This window comes from Apteryx mantelli, chromosome 9 (genome assembly GCF_036417845.1).
Source record: "Apteryx mantelli isolate bAptMan1 chromosome 9, bAptMan1.hap1, whole genome shotgun sequence".
Classification (NCBI taxonomy): domain Eukaryota; kingdom Metazoa; phylum Chordata; class Aves; order Apterygiformes; family Apterygidae; genus Apteryx; species Apteryx mantelli.
Window position 1 is genome coordinate 26,376,878 of NC_089986.1, and position 16,228 is coordinate 26,393,105.

The window sequence follows — 16,228 nt, forward strand, 5'->3', positions numbered from 1 at the left end:
GCTCCCCCCGAGCAAGGCCCAGCTCCCAAGCGCAAATAGATTTGGGTAGGTTTATCCCAATATGGCTCTGGGCCATGAGACATTTAGGAACCTTTAAAATCAAAGATCTGTTGATTTTCTTTTTTTATAATGAATAAAGTTAAGCCTAAATCTCTGTTTAGGCTAGAAATGGTTTCACATTTTACAACAGAAGTGGTTGATTGAAGTTCCGGTTTTTTGAAGGACAGTCTACATTTAATTTTTTCATTGGACAAGAACAGGTGAAAAGTTAGGGGCATTTAACAAAATAGATGACTTCAATGGGAAGGAAAATAAACTATGCTACCGGATTTACTATTGTAATATCTGCCAGGGAACATGAGTTCCTCTTCCTTCAGAACTGGTAAAATTCACCTCTTTCGAAGCAGGGACCTAAAATTTGGGAAGAGGACACATTTCTCTGTCCTCTGGGGCAAAAGATACCATGTGATTCTGTGTGTTATAATCCCCATGCATGCAAGGGCTGAGTGTATGTAGTGCTACTGCTCCTGACATTTCCTAATTTTTTTGAAGGCTTGTTGTAAGGTCTTAATAATGTTATTTTCAGATAGCTGTATGTAATATATCTGTATTTCAGCTATATTAAAATACCAATTGATATTAATTTACACATTATAAATAACATTGAAATAATAAATAAGCCTATTATTGGATATGCAGATATTCTTAGCACTTCTAGCTGTTTCTAGCTGCGTATGATTCACATACATATTTGCATGTGTTCAGTTGGCTGTTAACAGTATCTGTGTTCTGTCAGCTTTACCTATTTTGCCTTTTCATGCTGGTTCCATAGATGGGACTGTCATAAGCAACTAAATTTTCCGAAGGGACAAGATGCCTTTCTGATTGCATTGAAAGAGGAAAGCCTAGAGATTAAGCGGTTTGTATAGATAAACTTCTGCAGTAATAACATGGCAACTTTGCTGTCCGGCATATTATCCCACAGCTGGTGAATTCTATCCTCCTTGTTCCTTTGGGAAAGCCCATGTGTCTTAGATAGCCAAGATGTTTAGATGCCCAAAGACCAGGTGTCTTAGATACTCTATACTGCAAAAATGCAGTGGCAAGCATAGATTTAAATGATCTCATTAACCCAACAATAAATAGTTTGTCTAGGGGCCGTTTTGTGCAGAGAGCAACAATAATGAAAAAGATAAAAATCAGAAGTCAATCCTGTCCCTCTAGCATGGTATGAAGCCTACAGATTTTGAAAAGTTAAACAAGGAGTTTTGATCCTGAAAAATATGCAACAAGGATGCTTAACTGCATAAGTCCGTTTTTGCAAGTGGAAAGTGTCAAAGATAGTTATCCACAAACTGTCAGTTTTTTCTCTGCTCTCTTTGCAGAGACAGTGGAATGCATTTGCTTTTTACAAAGATAATCATTCACTGATGTGTTTTCTCAATTAAAATATCACTGCAAAGAGCCCGACTTAATGACAAATGGTGCACGATAATGATTTATTTTGAAAGTACAGAAGGGGAAGTTAGAAGATGTAAGCTAAAAGTTATCATAAATGCTTTTAATTATTTTCAGCCTTTGACAACTTTCAAACTGTAGAAGGTTCATTTCTGCAGTGGCAGCTGTCTGGTGCTTGCTGAAAGGGCTGGAAAGTCAAAATAAATCTCGGTGAGATTGGTTGGGGAGACGTGGTTAGAAACATGTGACAGCCTGCGCCGGCATCTGATAAGCTGATGAGTTGCCTCTCTCATTCGTGACGTCTCTCTGGCGTTTGTCACGCGCGGCCTTTCCACGGGCTCGGCGGTTGTTTGTGCAGACCGTGCTTTGGAAGGTTACCTTGACGGGGTCCCCGTTGCCTGCGCTCGTGAGAGCACGGCTTTTATAACCGGCTGTTCGTTTCGCCAGGAGGAGAGGAATGCTTTTCCTTCTAGAGTGAAAAACACCTCTGCCATATAGATATATACTGTGCATTTATCCAGTGTGTACGTCACACTTTTTATAACTGCCAGCAACCCTCTGTACTGTACAATACTTCTGAGTTTATTTTACTGTTAAAGAAATATAGAGCCCTTCAGACGTTGTTGAATAGCCCTGGAAAGGCGCAGGCGGTATTCACAATTCCTCTTACCGCCCTTCTTGTTCCCGTCAGTGGTAACTATGGTGCTTGTCGACTTGCCCTTAAGTGCAGACAGGCTTCGAGAAACAAACTGTGAGTGGAATTGATCTCGCGTAATTTCCATTATCCAAAAGTTCAGAGTCTCGGCTAACTCAATCATGCAGGCTCCCAGCGCAGTCCGTGTAGGCAGATGAGCGGCTCTAAAGAAGAGATCAGCTCGTGCTAAAACAAATGCCTCAGTGAGTGGAAGGTGCCTTTTCTTCCCTGAACAGAGACTAGGCCCCCGGATCAGGCTTGATGCCTGCCTGTTTGATGGATCCCTCCCACGCGCCTTCCCGTCCTCATCTCCCGAAGGGGTTGCTGTGAAATCGGCTTGATAAGAGCCTGCTGGGGCAATACGTGCAGCTCCTCATTTCTGCAAGTCTGCAGTTGGAGCACAAACATATTTAGAAGGAGTCCTGGTTAAAATCCCTTGCCAGTTCAGATCCCCAGCACACGCGTGGGGAAAATAATATGAAGATTCAGACCTTTTTGCTTATTCTGCAAAAAGACCAAGTTCCCTCTGCAAAGGCTTTCAGCCTGCAGCAGGTTTCCTCCCAGCAGGACCTTGCAGCCCAGCTCCTCGCTGGTCAGGCTGGAGCACAGGGTGCCTGCCGCCTGCCTGGAGCATGGGACCTTGGGCCAGAAGAGTTTTCTGAGCTTCATACGTTGGCAAAAGTGCTTAGGAGGGAGAGGGTAACAGCCCAGACAGTGAAATAATGCAGTTGCTTTTTGTAGATAAGACAATCTAGCTTAGCAAAGAGATGGAGGTACGATAGAGGTCTGTGAATCATTTAAAGAGAGCAAATAGGGAGTGAATATACAGCATTTCTCACGCTAGAAGAGATATTGCACACCTATTGTTTTGAAGTTTAAAACCAATGGAGGGAAATCCTTTTCCCTGGAAAGCATGATTAAATGTGAGACCCATTGCAAGAGGCCGGGGTGGAGCTCGGGTCCAGAAGGGATCTGGCAGATTTGTGAGAGCTGGTGACCAGCAGTGGCTTGTCCACACAGGGCTTGCTTGGGAAGCCTTCAAGGTGCGGATGGCCAGAAGCCAGGGTGGGTTCGCAGGGGCAAGATCAGCCCTCGTCCTGTTCCTACTGCGTCTCCTAAGTACATGGCATTGGCTGCACGCTTGGCTATGGCTTTGGACTGTAAAACTTTGGTCTGACCCTGTATAGCTCAATATGTGAATATTCAGCATATCCAGAAAGGACAGAAGTTTGCAAACGTGAACCTTGGCACACCTTACTGCCTGGCTCGTGGACGCGCCTGCACGGCTATTTCAGCCTTTGGAGCGTGGATGGGCGCGCAGCACGCGTGTCCGGCTCCACGTGGCTGCTGCACACAGGGGACAGGCTTTCGAGACGCCTCCTCCGGGAGCACCCCTCTCGGCCGTGCGATGCTCCACGGGCGTCACGCCAGAGCTGCCTTCCTAAAAAGGGAATTAAAAGTCTAAACAACAGAGGAGCTACGCGGGCAAATGGTTCGGATGTCAGCTGCAGTATGTTTCATGGCATTTTATATCCCAGGATCTCGGAGGGTGTTGGATGGCGTCTGGGATCACTTTCCGAACAGGTGCTCGCCACTTGCTCTCGCTCGCTCCTTGCAATTTTTCCGGCTGGCAGCAGGGAATGCCGCAGTGGGGCTCACCCACTCCGGCGCGAGGATGCGTCACCTGTTAGCACTGCAGCGTTGACACAGGCTTTGGTTGCATGGTCCGTTGCTCACACAGCCTATTTAGCTTTCTGTGCCGCCCCAGTGACGCCTGTCTTTGCAGAGTTATTGCATTAAATTGAATTTAGGGGGTCTTTATCTGTTTCAGGGGGACATCAGGAAGGTATTGCTGAGTGCATCAGAAATGGCAGAGTCTGAGGTGGTTTCTTCCCTAGCTTCTTCTGGGGCTGGGCCAGGGCACCACAGCCATGCTCGTGACACCCAGACCTGTCACCACCACGTCGGGCACCTTTCCCCGGGCCCCCCATGTCGTGCAGCCCTCACGGGAGGACGAGCAGCATGTCCACAGTCATGCTCCTCCTTGAGTGGGGTCAGCTCTTCTCCCTAAGGAACTTTCCAGCCGGGGAATGTCTACCCCTCCCTCATTTCAATAGCTGAGAGCCAGGCCTCCTTGCCTTAAATAAAAGCAAATTATCTTGGCAAATTATAGAAACAGTGGAGAGGAAAAATGCAGAATAAAAAATAGGTGCAAATAATTACATCTCTCTGCCTGCCATTTGGAGCAGTGCCAAATGGGCGCAAAGCTTGTGTTATAAAGTATGAAAATGTTTTTTCTGGCAGGAAAAGAGCACCTTCTCTTTGAAGTGACTGGAGTTGCTCTCTCTCTCTGCCTGTCAGTTAGGACTCCCATATTCCAGATCAGATTTTCATGCCGCAGCTACCTTTTTTTGCAGGAAAAATTTTCTTTATTTTCTCAAAAGCTCATGTTTTTTGTGACAAAAGAAACAAGCTGTCTACTCTATATCACAATCTAAAAACAGTTTAAGCTAAGCCATCTTCAGCTCTTACCCAAAGCTAGCTATTCTAGAAATTAGGTCAAATCCTATATAGCTACCTGCTTTCACCATTCTTTGTGGTGTCTGTTCTAACAACTAATCTCATCTTAGGAGACTTCAAAGGCATTTGCATCTGTGCCTCGAGTAGTTAATTAAGCTGAAGAAGATGGAAATGAGTAGAAGAATTAGAAGGTGAGAGCTAGCTAAGGGGAGGTAGCAATATACTGTGTTGAAGGAAGAGCTTCTGGGTTGGAGGGAGATCCCGGTAGTGGTTCTCAAAGACAGACCTAGAGCCCAGCCTAGTTAATAGTTCCATTTGGCACAAATGCTAAGAAACGTGTTCATAAAACTCATTGATGACACAAAGCTGGGAAAGTTATCGCTACAGAAGAGGGTGGTGGATAACCACGAAGACTGGAATAATAGAAATAGGATGAAATTCAATATTCTGTAACACCAGGCATACATCTGGGGACTAATTGGCTGGGAGGAGCAAAGGACAGGATTCGGGATGTACCAGTTGGAGACAGAAGGTCTGTGAAAGACTAATGTGATGCATTCCTAAAAAAAGATAAGTGCAATCCTTGCAGTTAGTACAACTGTTATTTCTAGCGGAGAAAAGGAGATGTTCTTCACCCAAAATGAATCCTAAAAGTTTGCAGTTGTATTACCTAAAAGCTTTGTAATTCTTGCTGTTGTCTTTGGACCAGTGTTGTCTGGGTCCAAACAGGGCGGTGTGTAATTCTGGGAGGGAAACAGTAGATGAGAGCCATCCAGACTATATAGGGAGGGACTGCTGTGTCCAGAGTGGATCAGGACTGAGGGAAAAGTGACAAAAGAACAGCTATTTCAAAGGAATTGGAAATTGTGAGGGAACAGATAGGTCCAAAGGAAAATGTCACCAAGATTACTCATGTACAGGGCTATTTGGAAGTGGAACCGGAGCTGTTTGGGCTCGCTGTAATTATTTCCTTTGACAGCATCCACCGAAGGTACAAACTGCAGCATATCACTGCTGTCGTATTGATATCAGCTTTCCAGCACAGGCATGGTTAGTAGTTAAATTAATAATGAGTAATAACAGTTTTATAAATAAAATATCACCGTACTTGCTGAAGTGAATAAAACAGATAGGAACAGCATTAGGTTTGGATTTTAATGGCTTCAATTTATTGCTGAATTATTCTCTTCTAATATTAGTTTGACTGTGAGGAGAGCATTAAAACCAACTGGAGAAGCAAATCAGTATTGGGATGTGCAGCAGTATATTAAATGGGAACTCAGCCCAAGAAAACACTGTGCCTCCGCGGCTCCCTGCTCAGACTGACACAGCAGAGCCTGGGAGGGGGCTCGGTAGGCTCTAATAAATGTCCCTGGGCTATTATTTTCCCTGCTTTTACTGGTATGCAGGACACCACAGCGTCAGCTTATTTTTCTCCCTCGTTCTTTAGTCCAGTATTCTCAAAACATGATAGCAGCGTTAATGGCGAACATATTTCACCAAGACCCCCTTCAGAGCTACAAGCGCACTGATGACTCCAGCCGTGGGTGAATCCCACCGCAGGCTCACGTGCTCGCCCAAACTTGAGAAATTGCCATAGAGTATTTGATACTTCTTCCTCTTCGTGTTTGCGCTGCAGGAGGGGGCTCGCAGTGCTCGCTCCTTTGTAGCATTTGCACTCGGCCAGTGCTGTTGCAGTTATATGGCACTGGTGCGTTTTATGGTTTCGATATAAGTTGTTAGAGATTCCTGCCGGGACTACTCAGTGCTTCTCAGAAACATAAGCAGAACTGAATTTGCTGTCCTGGGGCGGACCTGACTGTTCTTGCCTGGAGAAAGGAAGGAGTGGGGGAGAGCTCAGAGCTGGGCAGCAGAGCCAGGGGAAGAGCTGCCACTAGGGACATGGCAGGTTTGGAGGCATCACGTGCCTTGGGCTTCCTCCTTCCTCCCCAGCAGCTCCTGGGGCCCTGCATGCTGCCACCGTTCCCCTTCTCTTACGTCTGACTTTCAGATGTTGACAGAGGTGGTTGCCTAGAGTCTTCAAGAAATCCAAGGATCTAGTGCTAAACCTGCCTTAATGTCATCATCTAAGCAACATGTTTTCCTTTCTCATCTCTTCTGATCCGGCTTTGCCCTTTCCAGTTGTGCCTAACACTTTTTGTGCTGTGGCTTTCTGCTTAAGGCATTAGTAATATTCAGACCTAGAGTGATTCAGTCACCTTTCTTCAATTCTTATATTTTTTCTAGTATGCTTTTGAAATTCTTGAGGTTTTGAAGAAAAACAGATCTGCTGTATGCCCGGAGGAGGAGCCATTTGGATGCTCTTCCTTCAGTGACCTCTTCATCTCTCCCTACATTCATTTCCCCTCCATCATCCTGTTAGTTGAAGAAAACCCAGTGTGTGCCAGATGTTGAGTGAGCAAATGGTATCAGAGAGCCTGAAAAAAGTACTTTGTGCTGGGGGATGGGGAGGGAGGACTTAAAACTTGCCATCTTTGCAGAGAGAAACTACCAGTCCCTGCCTCGCTGTTCACAGCTTCCCAATTTGAATCCAGAGTTGTGAAAATGTAGAAACTGTGAAAATATGAGCTGTGAACGCTAGGAAGCTGTGAACTGGGGGAATGGGTGGGGATTTGCAATCTCTCTCAAATGCAAGGATTGTAGATTCTGGTTAAAACCTTAATTCTCTGATAAGTAACCTTTCTGGTTATTGCAAGAGCAGGAAAAGCAGTGGCCAAGAGTGCAGGCTTGTCTCTATTGTAAAAACCTGTCTTTTGCTCATAAATTTCTGGCACTTTTGTATTTGAGGCAGAAGTTTTTCAGAGCTGGCCTCTGTTAAAAGGCAAGTTTCATTTGAGCAAAGCCAGTTGAGTTGTTTCTGAGCCTGGAAGTGAGAAGAAATCATAAAATAAAATAAAAACCACTCCCATTTTGTGATTTTCTTTTGAATGGTTTTGCAGCTACAGTGTGAAAGGTGACATTTCACGGAGAGAAAGGCTTGAGTGAGGAGCTGTGCCTTTCATTGTCCCAGGGGAAATTGAGTTTGATTTGACTGAATTACAGGCTTTAGAAAACCACCTGCTGGGCTTGGGCGCCGTTGCCGAGCCCTTGCCAGGCAGGAGGGAGCAAGGGCTCACCTGCTCCAGAAAACTTGTTTTGAAAGAGCAAGAGCCCAGTCGTGGCTTTAGCGGGAGCCTTGCGGGAAGATCTGTCTAGCTAGTAAGTCTCTACTGTAATGTTTGGGGCTGGTAGGAGCTGAGAAAATCTGTTTTTTCGGTGTAGGTCCAGAAAATGTCTGACCACTTTCTCGTGACTCAGAGCAGGGACAAATGCCTCATTTCAGAAAGCCGCTGGCTTAATCTGAATATGTTAAATGGCAGGAGGTGAGGACACGGGCAGCGTTAAGGAGCTGACGTGGGGTCAATTGGAGGATACCTGCGTTCGGCGGCTGTGCGACACGGGGTGGGATCACCCCGACCGTCCAGGCAGCGAGCACGAGCGTCTGCACCGTCCCTTTTGGCAAACCGGAGTTCGTGGTGCCTTCCGGTGCTGCAAAATGTGCCTTTAATTTCCCTGCCAGATTGGCTATTCATCACAAGCACATTTAGGCTTAATTGCAAATTAATTCTCCCTAGATAATGTAGATATATTTTCTTTCTGTGCGTGGGAAATCCAGAAGAACTTCCCGAGACCCATCCACAAACGAGGCCATTGTAATTGGTGCTCTCGCGCTCAGGTGAGAAGTAACAGTTCATCAGCTCTTAATTAGGCTGGACTTTTTCGAGAACAGTTTCCAATTTTTTGACAGAAAGATATACATCTTGTTTCTCCCGTAGCAATGCAAAAGTCATTTTACTTAGAACTGACAAATGGGGCTGCATTTGCTGGGGGTTTTTTCCTCCTGACGGTGGGTGGCAAGCTGCCTGCGAGACATGGATTGCTTAGCAATTTTGGCAGTAAGCGTCACTTGTCGCAATGAAAAGAGCATGGATTATGCAAGAAAGAGAGTTTGAGCTCAGCCTAATTAAATTGTGAATGGGTAACCAGCAGTGTTTGGGATGATACGTTAAGATGTGGAGCAGCTTTTAGGTAGCTTATCAGCTACCTAAAAGAGCAATACCGTGTTTTGTGTCTGTTGGAGGTTCATATCGCTCTGGTCATTGCCTAGGTAAGAAAGCTGTGGCAACCGAAAAATGGAGCCACCTCAGGTTAGACAGACCCCCAAAAGTGGCCTGTCGGGATGAACCATCTGCGTGAATTTGAAAAATGGAGTTTTTATTCAAAATCTATTTTAAATCCACACATTTTCATTTTCATATAAGTGGTTAAAATAAAGACAAACCTCTGCTAAACCCTACTTTGCTCAGAAACTATTAAAAACACTTAAACCATATTTAAAAATATTAAACGGTACATGATTGCAGCTGGAGGAAGCCAGGCTGCAAGTGGTGGGGATGAGTTTGTTAAAATGCTACCCTGCGTTTCTGCACGAGCAGCCTGGGGTGCCGATGCCTAGGGCATGTTTTCACTTGTTCGATTGACTTGTTGGCTTTTAGTTTCATTCAAAGCTGAGAAACCAATGAGGAATTAGTGATGCAGGAAAGTTTGTATGGCTATTCCAATCTATGAAAGAAAATAAGACCTGTGAAAATGAACTTTACTAGTTCTAAAATTCTGGAGGCTGTGTTTAATTGTATTCATTTCCGTTCCCTCACTGAAAAACTAAATACATGCTCTTTCTTTTTTAATGCATTTTAATTGAGTAACACTCTCCATCTAACTAGAGCTCATCATACATCACAAATAAAAAATAATAGTAATTCAGATTTAAAGAATAATATAATCAGATTTGCTTCATAAAGGCCCTAAAAGTACAAATGTGGTCGAAATGAAAATGATCATTTAAATCATTTTTCCTCATGCTGATTTAAATCATGATTAAAGTCATTTCCGTAAATCAATAAATGAAGTCAGGCCAGTCCTGCAGTGGGTTCCCCACTGGGCTGTCTCGAAGGGAGGCAGGTTGCTGGCAGCAGGGAGGATGTAAGTGCCTGCAGGGGTCGGAAAGGGGAAGATCTCCTCTATCAGCTTTCCCCTGCTGGATAAACAGCAGGGGAGGCACATTTCTCTGTCGCTTTTATGAACACTGAACCTGGGGTATAAAACAATTCAATTGCTTGTGCCTAAACAAGAGCTGCATGTAAATGCGGTGAGCAAAGGAGCCGCAGGAGTTGAACCTTGAACAGGATAATGTCGGCACCTGTTCAGAACTGCTCAAGCATGACCCTGTCTTTAAATACCTAATGCACCAGGCCTGTGCTCATGGTGGGGACTGAAGCACGCGCTTTCTGGGCTCTGAACAAGAGTTCTTCGGTGAAAGAAAATTTTTTTTGAAAAAAATTTCTGTTTTGAAATTGAGGAGGTCTCAGTCTTCTCCAGGAAAAGCCATCACTTTTGTGTGATGGTAAGAGCAGGCAATGATGGACAAATGCCAGCCTTTCAGGTGATGTAATGGAAGGCTTTAGGTTGTCTTCTAGATTAAGTCTTTATCTTACTTCATTCTGGTGTGGATGATAATATTGATAGGTTATGATGCATCATGACCTGATTCCAACAGCAGTCACTGCAGGACAGTCCTCCATTGCCTCGGCAGCATCCAGTCACCCCGATGTGTTTACAGTGTTCTCTAGTAATGTTTTAACTAGTGTCATCTTCTGTGCCAGAAATGGCGAGTTCTTGATTCTGGGTTAAGCGGCAGGTATGGTGGTAGCTGATAATTACAGCAAATTGTGGTGTGTATAAACAATGCCAGTTGATATGTTTTGTACCAAAAGCTGCAAATAAACACTGTGCCACTAGAGCTTTTCTTCTCAGTGGTTTGAGACATTCCTCAGATTAATGACACCCAAGATCTTTCTTCACCAAGCCATCGAAGCTTTGCTTCTTAGCCAGAAAATTACACGTCTGTCCACTAAAACTTCCATGGCAGGATGATTTGGAAGAAATACAAAAATTACTCTCATTTGCTATTAGTGTGTTTAAGGATAACATGGTAGTTATATATCTGCTTGGCATCTTTTATTCCATGCAAATCTTTCTTACTATATCGAGCACTTGTCTTGACCTGTGAGCAGACACTCAGACTCCTGGAGTCACTTGCGCATCTTCTGTGTGCCCGAAATCTGGCTCAAATGTCCCGTGCATTTGAGCTCATCATGCTGTGGCAGTGCAGAGAAGGAGCTTTTAGCATCTTTCATATTGACAGCCCTGTGTCCAAATGACTTCCATGGTCACTTACATCTGTGGCTCAGCATGACCGGCCAGCCGGAAGTCCAGCTACAGAATTGACATTGAGTGGTAACCACGCAGCGTCACTCTAGGATTTCTGTAGGCTGCACTTGAACATGTCCTCATCCACCCCATGATCTCACACCCTGGCTGGCTTGATTCCTCTCTGCGTGCTAACCAAGGGCCAATGTGCTTCTGAACATGGCAGTGTGGTCTTTTGCTGCTGGAGCAATGCCTGGTGTCCTCGGGAAACACGCATTCAGGGAAGAGCACATCCTCGGTTTTGGGTCTAGGTGAGGTTGACAGACAAGGCAGTCAGGCCCAGACCCCCATTCCCTGGCAATGGGGGGTTCCTTCTTGAATTTTCTCAGCTAAGACTCAGGACTGAGAGGATGGGTAAGGTCAGTTGGAGAAAAAGCTGTGTTAGGGTCCTTCTTTTACAGTGCACTTAGTTGTGCTGCCAAAAAGTGCAACCCATTAGATTCCTGCTTGTCCAGCTGATCCATCACTGTCTCCTTTTCTCTCTCTCTCTCTCTCCAGGTTATTTCCAGGATTTGCTGAACAAGTCAGAAAAGGCCCTTTATGATGCTTTCCCAAGCATGTATGGAGAATTGTACACGCAAAACGTCAAGGTCTTCAAGGATTTGTACAGCGAGCTACGCCGCTATTACAGGGGCTCCAACATCAACTTGGAAGAGGCCCTCAATGAGTTCTGGACACGCTTGCTGGAGCGGCTCTTCAAGCTGATGAATCCCCAGTACCACATCACAGATGAGTACCTGGACTGCATGGTGAAACATGCGGAGCAGCACAAACCCTTCGGGGAGGTTCCCAGGGACCTGAAGGTGAAGGCAACCCGAGCTTTCATTGCAGCACGCTCCTATGCCCAGGGCTTTCTTGTGGGCAGCGACGTGGTCAAAAAGGTCTCTCAGGTACGTCTGTGTTCTTCCTACTTTGTCACCCTCAAATTGGTAGGAGTCAGTCAGCTACTTTTGGTTGGGAGGAGAGGGGATTTTATTTGCCTTAGGTTTTCATCACAAGGCAAGGAGGCATTTTTCAGTTTCATAAAGGACTGCTTGAGGGTCACCCGTCAGCAGAAAGGAACAGCCAGCCAGGACTATTGCAAACATGGAGGGCACAGGAGAAGCGAGCTATAACTCACCACAAATCAGACTTTACCTCATTTTAACCTGTGTGGCAGAGTGCCAAGGAGATGTCAGTCACCCAGACTGTAAAGTCACTTTGTCACTTGCCTAGATTCCCAGCGCTTTCCCAGCAGGGAAGGTGACGTGCCTTTAAATCACGCCGGCTGCTTTCCCTCTGTGATGGTGCTGTGATGCGGGGTGTGCAGAACCCACCTGCAGAGGGGGCACTGGAAATACCTGCAAAGAGATGCGTCTCCATGGCGGGCGAAGGGATTCCACTGTCCGTTTAGGTAGCTGCATATAGCTTCTGCCTATAGTGATTTTGTGAAGTGCATTGGGATCTTCAGGGATGAAGGGTGCTGTATAAATGTAAATTAACATGACTGAATCGTAGGTTTTAGGAGGAAGAAAATTGTCTGTATCCTTTAGTGCAAGAAGCAGTCTTTCAGAGACAGAAGAAGGTGGTTGTCCTGAAACAAGATATTCAGGCTTTTCACACAGGCCTTTTTCCTCTTTGACTGAAAACAGTGACTAGAGAGGAGAAGTTGTGTTCGAAAAGAGTAGTTGCATATTTTGTGTGAAGGTGGCGATCAGCAGGTACGAGAATCAGGGAGTGATAAAACTGTGAATGTAAAAATAGGCGATTGCAGTTAGCTTCCTTGGAAGGTAATGCTTAGCAGAGGACAGTGCTATTTGATGCAACAGATTCAGACGTTGATCTCAGGAAGAAACTTTTCTGCATTAACAGTGACAAATGTTTTAATTTCTCAATGTGGGGCTATAAAACTCCTCAGCCACCCAGCAGCCTTTGTATGTCACATTAACATCACACTCTCCTGACACGTAAGTCAGATAAAAGAGGAGAGCAGTGTAATTTCAGGGAGACCAAAGTAAAATATTTCTCATAAATCCTGCGACTGGCTGGTGCTGCCTTTCGCCAGCTCTGGGTAAAGGAGGCTGGTAGGCAATTGCAGCCGTGACAGTAGTGGAAGGGAGGGCCCTGCGACAGCGGTGTGCAGCACTTCCCCCCGCTTTCCCGTGGGCTTTCCGCCCCTTGAGTTTCCGTTCCAGTGTGGGGACGTGACCAGCCACCGAAGGGCTAGTGGCGTTTTGTCAGCAGCTAAATGCCCGCGTAAGATACAGGGCATTCGAGAGCGTCTGGCCATGATCCGTGAAAGCTAAGTGCAGCGTTTTGAGGGGTTTTCAGCTAAAAATCTTTGTCAGTGAGCAGATAAGAATTTTTCTCGTGTGTGTCCTGATGACAAGTTACACGTTTCCCCTCAAAGCTGGTTATTTGTTCCCTTTATTCACAATTTTTATTGATCCAATAGATGTTGTGCTAACTGTAAAGGGAAAAGCCACCCCGAGTCCTGGTCTTCTAAAGCAGATGCCGAGCACGTTCTTTAGTCTGAACAAGAGCCGCAACCGGTGCTTTGATTTTCGTCATTTTTCATGTTGCTTTATATTTATGACATTAGGAGAAAGCTGGTAAGACTTTTACTAAGATCAGGGGCTGAGACTAAGCTCTCCTGTCGGCTGGCAGCGTTCTTTAAAAATAACTCTTTGAGCTGAATTTCTCACAGACCGGTGCTGAATATTTTGGTGAGAAAGTCTGGGAGAAACCCACTGGAATGGAGCAGTAGAAATAAATTACCTGGCTTTGTGCTTCTGAAGCACTGATGTCGGGGCACGAGAGAAGAAACATCCCGCTTTTGTTCAGGATTCTTCCTTTCATTTTGGGATCGGCAGCTGCCCCAAAATAGCATTTGCTGCAGCTCAGAGCTTCATGTGAGCAGGTGAAGGCCTTGTGCCGAGCCCTGCTGGGTGCCAGCCCTGCGCTTGGTCCAGCGGCTGGCCCAGGTCAGCCAGTGGGAGACGAAGCACAACTGAGACAATCAATTGCAAGGACCGGGAGATAAACACCTTAGAAACCAAAAGCAAAAAATCCCTGGAGAGATGCAGTGTGATCAACAGGAATATCCAAGCTGATCTTGCTATTTATTACTTGTGTTAAGATGCTTCCCAAAATTGGGCAGGTCCCAGGTCAGGACCGTTGCACGACGTGCAGGGAGGACAGTTAGCAGAGGTGATGCTGTCGTGGCAGCAGGCCACGAAGTGCCGTGAGGGGCACGCGGGTTGTTGCCTGCCTCCGCCGCGGAGGAGAGGTGTCCCCCCATGGGCTGAGCCACGTCTGAAACCCGTGAAAATGTCCAGAGTCCTCAAAGTCCCCTTGGAGACCTGGAGAACCTGCTAATCGTGGGTCAGAGTGCAGGAAAAGCAAAGAAATAATGTTCTGTTTCCAAAGCAGGGAGGGGAGGTGTTGCAAAACAAATTTTTCTCATCTGTCAGAAAATGAATTATTAGAACAATCTTTCTTTTTCTGGTTCTCCATTGCTTCCCTCCTCTGAAGCCTGACTTTCCCTGTGGTAGTGTGGATTGATGTAAATGAATGCCATTTACATAAGCAAGAAACATTTAAATCATCAATTTTAATAGTGGTTTGCATTTCTTTTTCTGAGTTAGTGCCCTTAAAGAAGACTGATCCTCATTTTATTTTGAAACCGAATATGGTGATTTTCTTTTATTCGTTATAAGCTTTTTGCTAAACCTGGTATTTCATTTTACTAATGAAGGTTGTCTGTCGGTACACTTTTATTTAAGCACTGCTGTGTCTTACTGTACATATTGGTCTTATTTTTTAAACTTTTATGTTAGTGTATGGTAAATGGCAACTTTCCTATTTACCATATGAGTAATTTTCAAACACATGGTGCATCAAGCTACATTTGGATGGAAATCTAATTCGTATTAAAAAGGCATCAGAATAGAATTTTTAAATGTATTTAATAGTTAAATGAGCATGTTGGATACATACAGGAAATAATGTTTATCTAAACATGCTTTACATTTCCAGCGAGCTGATAATTAAACAAAGACAACAGGATCATTCCTGGTCTTCCTGTTCTTTAAGACTGTAGAATTAATACCACCCATCTCTCCTACCCCATTTTTATTCATTGCTTGGAAGAAGATAATTGGCCTCATTCTTGCAGCTCCCAATTGTTTTTTGGGTGAACTAACCATAAAACTGATCTGACTGAATAAAATGAAGAATACAGTCTTTTTTCACATGCTTATTAAATGACATTGCTAAAACAGGCTGAGTGCAATGGATCCGTCCCATGTGTTTTGTGACAGATCTTCACCTGTTCAGTGGCTTTATTCAGAGCACTAGCAGCGAGTACACACAACTATATATTACATTTTATTTCATTTAAAGGATTTCACTTGCTTTAATAAAATTAAGTGTTTATATAAACTGGCATCTCCTTTGTCTTGAACAGACACAGAAGTCCAGTTTGCTTGCTGTTTGTGCATATAAATGGTATTACAATGTCGTTCCATTGTGGAGGATTGGAGGGCGGCAATGTCCTCATATCAGCATTTTGGGGGGGTTTATTGACTTTTCACTGGCTGTTATCCCACCTCTCACTTTGGAGTTGTTCGTGTTTCGGCATGGCAGAAGTCCGCTTCTGCCGCCCAGTTTTGCAATAACGTTTGCATTTGTTTGAGCACACTCAAATCGAGCTGGATGGGGTGCCCACAGTGGTGAACTCATCCTTATGTATGCACAGATTTCGTTCTATATCCAGTATTACATTTAAATCAGAAGCCTTTAGGAATAAAAACCCGTAAGTGTTTTAAATATGATAGAAATAGTGTAAGCAAACAGGTAGATGTCTGACTATCTAGCCTACGGTTCGGTGGGATTAGTCTCACCTTCAGGTTTTTCTCCATCTACAGAAGGGGTTTTCCCTTCTGGGCTGGCCTCCTGGCTGTCCCGAGCGGGGACAGCCTCAGCCAGTCCAGGTGCCCTCCCGGTTACCAGCAAACGCCAGCTCCGGTTTGGGCGAAGGGCACAGATTTGGCGTCCGCCGTCACCCGCCGTGTCCCTCGCCCTGCGCTGGCCCGAGGGGCTGAGCTGAATGGAGCGAGGGGGAGGCGAGAGGGCTCTGCGGGGCTCCCAGCTGCAGGGGCGCCTGGGCCCCGCTTGCTTCCGGATCCTTGAAAGAGGTGTTGGAAACGTGGGTGATGCATCTTGAATGATGGGCTTGGCGATGCT

At 45.2% G+C, this 16,228-nt stretch overlaps 1 protein-coding gene across 1 annotated transcript in view; it reads left to right on the top strand.

Moving 5' to 3' along the window:
* The window catches only part of GPC1 (glypican 1), a 187,415-nt gene that overhangs the window by 147,175 nt on the left and 24,012 nt on the right, over positions 1-16,228 (top strand). The window contains exon 3 of the mRNA XM_067301966.1: positions 11,501-11,892. Within this exon, the coding sequence (XP_067158067.1) occupies positions 11,501-11,892 (392 nt within the window). The remainder of the gene's footprint in view (positions 1-11,500; positions 11,893-16,228) is intronic.